This window comes from Octopus bimaculoides, chromosome 3, assembly GCF_001194135.2.
Source record: "Octopus bimaculoides isolate UCB-OBI-ISO-001 chromosome 3, ASM119413v2, whole genome shotgun sequence".
NCBI lineage: Eukaryota > Metazoa > Mollusca > Cephalopoda > Octopoda > Octopodidae > Octopus > Octopus bimaculoides.
Window position 1 is genome coordinate 48,018,335 of NC_068983.1, and position 7,996 is coordinate 48,026,330.

A 7,996-nucleotide genomic window follows, 5' to 3' on the forward strand; every position below is an offset into this window, starting at 1 on the left:
ATAAAGTGAAGTATATTTGCCATTTAAATGTGGCTGACCCCTAAGGGTGGATGTTACTGTTGCTTTTAGCCCCAGGAGAACATCTCCTCCAGCTGGCTTATCGACACACTTCTGTGTCCTGTCTATTTTTGCCAAGGGAAGTTATCCCTCCCATCTTGATCTGCGATACGTACGGACCCGAGTTTCAGGGTTATTTCCCTTCTTCAGCGTACGATAATCGCCGACCTTCGATATATATATATATATATAGGGTGATCAATTGAATATTAATTCAATTTAAAATCAAGTGGCCTAGCATATAACAAAATCTGAAAATTCAGAAAAAAATGCATTACACGTGTATAAGGGATGACCACTAGGTGGATATCCAATGTGCTAGAAAGAGGTCATCAACGACCCAACCATAAAGAAAAATAATGTTCTCCAGAATAAATTTTTTCTGGAGGATATTATTTTTCTTTGTGGTTGGGTCGTTGCTGACCTCTTCCTAGTATATTGGATGTCCACCTAGTGGTCGTCCGTCATACATGTGTGTGTAAAATGTATCCTTTTGGAACTAGTGAAGACCCGCTCTTTATAAAACAAACCAAATTTCTTAATTTTTACCGAAAGGTAAATTTTAATTGCAGAACTCCTCTATGTTCTTACGGAAGACCAGGGTTTCTCGGAACCGATTTTGAGAAACACTGAACTAGATATAATCTTAAAATATTAGTACAGTAGGATTGAAATGCTGAGACGATATGTACTAATACTCAGCTAGTTATCTGTCGCCAGCTCTGCTCTGTTACTCGCGCTATCTTTTTTATAAATTACGGAGAACTAAACATAGACATTAAACATCCTTATGCGCTAATATCGAGTAACATTTGCGTACATGTCATAAAAATCTATATCAATGACATTCATGATCACACTGTACAAGTTTTGACGCTGTTTCTAAGACATGATATAATGTGTTGCAGTTTATAAATGTAGCAGGATGTATTTTGAGAATATTCCGGGGTAGGGGTGGATTTAGCTGTTATTTCCAGTAAAATGTTTGACCACGTAAAGACTTTCTCGATGAATGTCTAGCTGTAGTGTATTAAACAAAATCTACTTAATTTTATAAAAGTGGGCGCTAATTCACTTGTAAAACAGGAAAATTAATTAATATTACACCCATGGGTGATAAGAAAAGCAAGTCATTATCTAAATGATTAAATTATTATAATTAATTAAAATCAAATAAATATGGAATGTAATGGGTATTAAATGTCATCTTTAACACTTCATACAGCGATACTTCTAAAATATGTTAGCTTTATTTGAATTCATCCGCGAGACATTGCAGCATCTTGGTATGACTAGTGATGCAGGTTTTCTTAAATATTAGCAGGGATAAGTATAATGTCTTAAAATAATGAAAAGCCCCGGGCATTTACTGCATGGTGACCCAACGTACAATACAGCTAGCTGTCGTTCCAAGCGAATAGGATGTGGTGGCATGTACTAACATTTTGCTTATTGATTTAGTTGTTTATGTAACTGCATGCACTTACAGACACCCTCTCCGTCCTGTCACGTTTGACCGAGCTGAATAACCAGGATATGATAACACGAAGGAGAGAGATAGAGCGATAGAGAGAGGGAGAGAGAGTACTGCAGTAATACCGCGTTAGTATTCATTTACAGATGTCTAGATAAGGGCAGCATGAAACGACGTGTCTTACTTAACAACAGAACGCTCTGCCAGTTTACGTATTGAACTCACGACCTTATGCGGATGAACCAAATACAGTAATCACTATACTACACAGCTTTACTCATACTTGATGCAATAAGATAAATATTGGCTTCAAGTTTTGACAAAAAGCCAGTCATTTCAGGAGATGGATTAAGTTGATAACATCGACTCTAGTACTCAAGTGCTACTAATATGAATGACTCTGAAAGGATGAATGGCAAAGTGGACCTCGATGAAATTTGAAAGCAGAACGCAATTTGCTTGGCGTGCAAATGGTTCTGCCAGCTCGCCGCCTTTAGTACGCTAAATATTACGACGGAGAATACATATATAGTTCTCTGTCTGATTATAATTATCATATGATTTTCACTAAAGAACATATCTAACTATGAAGTGAATTAATCTGCTTATCTGCAAGTAGGCAGTGTGCTAGTTTGCAGCTATACAACTCATAGTTCTAAGAAAAAGCAGCCATATAATCGACAAGTGTTGCTTAGAGTGTTGTATGAGATTTGCTTAGATAACAAGACTCTCAAATAGACTGATTAAAACCAGGATCACAACACGGAAGCAAATTATGGAATGGGAGAATATGACACATTGGCATTTGATTCATTGTTTTCTTCTTTTCTTGTGGCGTTGGTTAGATTCGCTTTGCCTGTTCTGCGTATCATATGTAATACGCAGAGCATATTCCTCTGGCGTTTATGCATCATACATGATACACATTCTCAAATTGTTTCCAACCATCAAGTAACTTGCGACGTATGAAAGAAAAACCTGAGATTACTCAGAAGCTATCAAGCAAGGGCTAAAAGTCTGAAAGCAAACATGGACGATTTGGAGAAACCCATGAGCATGTTTTGGATAAGCAAACGGTTAAGTACGCGAATGAAGACGATTTGCATATTACAAAATATTTAGTTCATTGATCTACGTATTGTGACCAATAACACACAGCCCATCTCAGTATTTTCGCTCTTTATCGGCAAGAAATATTTTGTTTAAAGAGAGTTAATGTTTTCCATACATTGTATTTCTCTCAAAGACTCTCTTCGTCAATGAGATGAAAGAGCTTTCAATCAATTATTGAGATGGTTTCATCAAATTACTCCATGAACTTATAAACACCCGTTACTGACCGTGCTGTGCATAAGTGCAATATTTGTTGTCGTAATGCTTTTTGATTTTAATATAATATTTAATTCAGAATCCGGAAAAAGATAATACATAAAAAAAATTAAACAAACTAGAATTCAATATACAGTATAATTTAACGTATTTTTCTGAATGCGCAGATGTTGCGCTTAAAGTAATATTATATTTTTTTTCCAATTATAAAAGCGAAGTCAGTTGAAAACTTTAAATAGGTGGAAACTGTAGACATTGGAATGGAAATAGGATTAACTGAAAAATGAAGATTTCAACGGTTTTATTGAAATTATTTGTTCAATAACGTTTATGATTTGTTGGTAGAAGGTTATCAAGAATAAAGATATGCACGGCTGTACCGTATGATTCTCATATTCAACGTAATAGCTATCAACGAATACATAAGTATGAAAGAATCAGCTAAATACATACGCTGTAGACAGGAAATCTACATAATACAGTTGTAAGTTTTCTTGTAACTTTATTTGACTTATCATCTAATCCAGTGTTATTTAACATCTTACCAATCAAAAGTTAGTTGATTGATATTAAAAAAATATTGTAAATTAGAATATAATTCGTAATGCAAACTAAATTATATATTTTCAGGTGTGGGACAAATCGCGTCTGCCCCACTGAAATGGCAGCCAGAAATTATATCAAGCAACATGATCCTCAATTGTATGAGGTTCTCTCATATGCTTACACAAATGGCAGGCCGACCATTCCTGGTAGATTAAAGGTGTGCGTTTAGGTAAGTGCGAAGCGTGAGTAGGCCGCAGGTGTTTCAGTGATTGTATGAATGAACATGTATGTGTATGTATGTGTGCTTATCTCTTTGCATAACAGGCCAAATTGTTAAAAAGTTTGCTTATCAATTACAAGGTCACAGGCTGGATCCCACCGTATTTTGTTGTTGACACTCCGTCGCTTACGACGTTGAAGGTTCCAGTTGATCCGATCAACGGAACAGCTTGCTCGTGAAATTAACGTGCAAGTGGCTGAGCACTCCACAGACACGTGTACCCTTAACGTAGTTCTCGAGGATATTCAGCGTGACACAGTGTGACAAGGCTGACCCTTTGAATTACAGGCACAGTAGAAACAGGAAGTAAGAGTGAGAGAAAGTTGTGGTGAAAGAGTACAGCAGGGTTCGCCACCATCCCCTGCCGGAGCCTCGTGGAGCTTTAAGTGTTTTCGCTCAATAAACACTCACAACGCCCGGTCTGGGAATCGAAACCGCGATCCTATGACTACGAGTCCGCTGCCCTAACCACTGGGCCATTGCGCCTCCACCCCACCGTATGAAAAATGAAGTAAATCTCTTTCGCTATATCTTAGGGTCGATTAAAATCTTTTCAGTGAATTTGAGGAGACAGAATATGTGGTTTCTCACCGTATTCAAAGGCTCGGGCTTGTCACACCCTCTCATGATGATTCCCCAAGATTAATGTTACTGATACATGTGAATGTGCACTATTCAGCCACTTACTCGCTAATTCAAATACCAGATTGATCATTTGACCGAGCCAATGAATAACCAGATAGCAAAACATATATGATAAAATATATTTACTTGTCTTTGATACAAAAGAGTTCCTCACAAACGAATATACATAAAAACATTCAACCGTATACATAATATCTTCATAATTCGTGTTGCGCTATATTTCAACCTTACAAAAAGCACCTTACGGCTCGGTCCAAATATTCAAGAGTTGAAGGTGTAAGCAACACAGAGAAACTGATGAGAGAATCGTTCGTTTCAGTTCTTATATCATCTGCGGTGACAGTGATCAGAAAATGTGCTTATATCCTTAAAGTAATAAATATATAATGGCGCGGTCATTACCGTACTGTTAAAAATTTCAGTTGGCAATCACATAGTTTCAGGTTTAGTTACCATGGGCAGCACTTTCCTCAAATGTTTTCTATATACAAGAGAGTACCCAAAACTAACCGGAAACGTTCTCTGTAGGACAAAACCCGTTGTAGTTCAGGCTTTCACCATTAGAAGCAACTTCATGCAACCCTCAGCCATCAGTCTGGCGACTGGCGTCATCGGGTGAAGTCATACCGCCACTTGGTGTGTCTTTGTTTGGCAGTGATTCTCAACTGTTCGTTGATTTTTGCGATGGCTAAAGCGAAAGAACAAAGTGCTTCTGAGTAATTCTGTTTTCTACTGGTGACAACGGTGGCCAAAACAGTTGTCATGCTTCGGACAGCTTACAAGGACGCTGCCATGAGCAAAACACAAGTTTACGAATGGTTTTTCCTGCTTTAGGAATGACCACTTGTCGCTTGAAGACTAACCTAGTTCAGGACGACCGTCGACATCCCAAACGAATGAAAACATGAAAATTCACGACTGATCTTGGAGGAGTATCACCGAACAATTGCTAAAGTTGTTGTCATGACTGGTGTGTTCTGGAGCTCCTGCCAACGAATTTTGAGCGAGAAATTGTGAATAAAAAGAGTTGAAGCAAAATTGATTCCTCGTTTGTGAATAAAAAAGTAGAAGCAAAATTGATTCTCTCCTACTTAATTCCCGATATCATTTCCATTCTGTGTAAGTCGGACTATTTTTTATATGCATACATTTGTACATTTTTTGTATTAAATGTATTTAAATTGTCAATAAGTAGGAGAAAGATTTATGACTTTGACAGTTAGTTTCCATAAAAATATAGAAAGAAATTTGCCGACACCTCAGTGGGATCTTAATACTTTGGATCTAAACATACACGTACAGGACTATTGAGATTTTCATTCATTGTTGTTGAGTGCTTTGTATCTTAGTGAGATAATCAAAAGGAGGACAATGTGATGTATTTCTTCCAGTAATCGAACCTATTAGAAAATCCAAACAAAGAATCCATAAATTCTATCGCAGTCTTTCCTTAAATCATCTCAACTTACTCGACAGGTCAATTAGTTGAATGTGGCACTTTAGGTTGATTGGTTCTTGCAAGATAATGATTTTAAATTAGATATACTGCATCAATATTGAGAGTTACGTAACCCTAAGCATTTAGTTATTTGTTATTTTTTGCTCTGTGTCGTTGACCTTTGGTGGCTGTTTTCATTGATTTTAGCACAAATATCTTGTCGAAATGGTGTTCTGCCGCACTTAATTGTGAATATACATGGATGATATATTGGTTACAGTATCACCCTCTTTGTTGCTTGTTCATAAATAATGACTGATTCATTCATTCCGACCGAATGGTTTTCGTGGAATGATGATATATTTAGATAAATGCGGACTATTGTCTTAGTTTCAAATCATCTATAATATACTTTGTTTGTGTCAGTGTTTATATCATATTAGATATATAATAAATGAAAATAATTGCTAACATTTGCAAGGTAAAAACTCTTTGTAACAAGTTGTATCTGGTTTTGGCACAAATTTGAACTTAGGTAGATATCACATAGCACCTCGTAACAGTTTACAAAAGCTTGATGTTTTTATAATTAATTATAATTACAATCTCATTTGAATATTTACTCTATTGTTTCATTGAAAGACCGATGCATGATGTGGTACTTCTTCCATGCAAACATCTCATAATGTGCATTTTGCTCGGGAATTCAGAGTTTTATTAACCTTGGAAACATTGGAAACAGAAGAAGTAAAGATTTTTATATTTGAAAATAAGAGTTCTTGTAATACATACATGAATAAAATAATAAAAATACAGAATCGGTTTTATATTTTTCTCATTATTCAATATTTTTATTTTTAATGAAATTTTAAATGTTCGACTGTCTCAAGTGTAGTATGTAAAAAAGGTTAAAAGAATAGCACGCTTTAATAATAATAATAATGATCCTTTCTACTAAACGCACAGGGCTTCAGATTTGGAGTGGGGACCAGTCGTTTATATCGACTCCAGTGTTTCAGTAGTACTTAATTTATCGACCCCGAAAGGAAAAAAAAGACAAAGTCGACTTTATAGGAATTTGAACTCGGGACGTAACGACACGCAAAATAGCGCTAAGCATTTCGTCCAGCGTGCTAACGGTTTGAAATTGTAAGGAATTCCTCTGCCGTTGCTGGACGCATTTCGTCTGCTTCTGATATATTTCAGTTCCTTTTAGCATTAGAGTAGTCCCTCGACTATCGCGGGTGTTATATTCCAAAGTTGGATCTATTTTAAAACGGGGGCCACATTTTTCATTAATGTTTTACGTAGTGTTTTTGGTACGGAAAGACATACAACAGAAAAATATTTTTGTATTCGAATTTATTTCATGTAAAAAATTGTCTTATTTCGATAATTTCAACCAATCACTGACAAGTATTCAGTTGTTTATATTTACTCCTTTGGCTGATTAAGCGGTGTAAAGCGTATTTAATCTCCATACCTTCGTTTTATTTGCTTTTTTCATTTTAAATTTGCTTTAACCCTAACCCTAACCCTAGGGTTAGGGTTAGGGTTAGGGTTAGGGTTAATTGTTTCAGAATCGTTTGTTTATGTAGTCGGCACTTAATGTATATCGGCTGAATGGACGTCAATGATTGGTTGAAATTACGGAAATACGACAACTTTAACATGGAATAACTTATGGATTTCTTTTTTTTTAAAGAAGACTAAGAGAAAAAGATGTTTTATATGACACATTCTACCAGTGTTCCAAGTTTCAAAGTGTTTCGTTAATGAAAAATGTGGCCCCCGTTTTAAAAAATATCCCCAAAGTTCCCCGCGATAGATGAAAATCTGAGAAGTAGAAACAGTACTGTACTGTATATATTTTTTCTATTAATTTTATAACTTGTATATATTTTATTATAAATGTAAAACAGCACCACAGGGAAATCGACGTAAGCTTAAATAATAAACTGCTATATGTGAACCGCGATATGGCAAGGGATTACTCTATACGTTTATACGAGATACTTACTTAAGATGAGAACTGCAGTATTGTGACTTTCTACAGTATATTCACGTTATGTAAGAAATACAGAATATTTTTAAGGCCATTATAAAAGGATATCATTTAATGATATCGCGTATTGTAGTTGCTATGAACAGTGGCTACGGATTTTTATGACTCTTATTGTTTGGCCCTACTCTCGTAGGAACTTATTCAACAACTTTCCAAATTTGC

General features: G+C 35.9%; 1 protein-coding gene across 1 annotated transcript in view; it reads left to right on the plus strand.

Moving 5' to 3' along the window:
* Positions 1–6,587, plus strand: part of LOC106868092 (uncharacterized) — a 43,791-nt gene extending 37,204 nt beyond the window's left edge. The window contains exons 7-8 of the mRNA XM_014913208.2: positions 3,491–3,635; positions 6,412–6,587. Of these exons, the coding sequence (XP_014768694.1) occupies positions 3,491–3,635 (145 nt within the window). The 3' untranslated portion in view covers positions 6,412–6,587. The remainder of the gene's footprint in view (positions 1–3,490; positions 3,636–6,411) is intronic.
* The last annotated feature ends 1,409 nt before the right edge of the window (positions 6,588–7,996 follow it).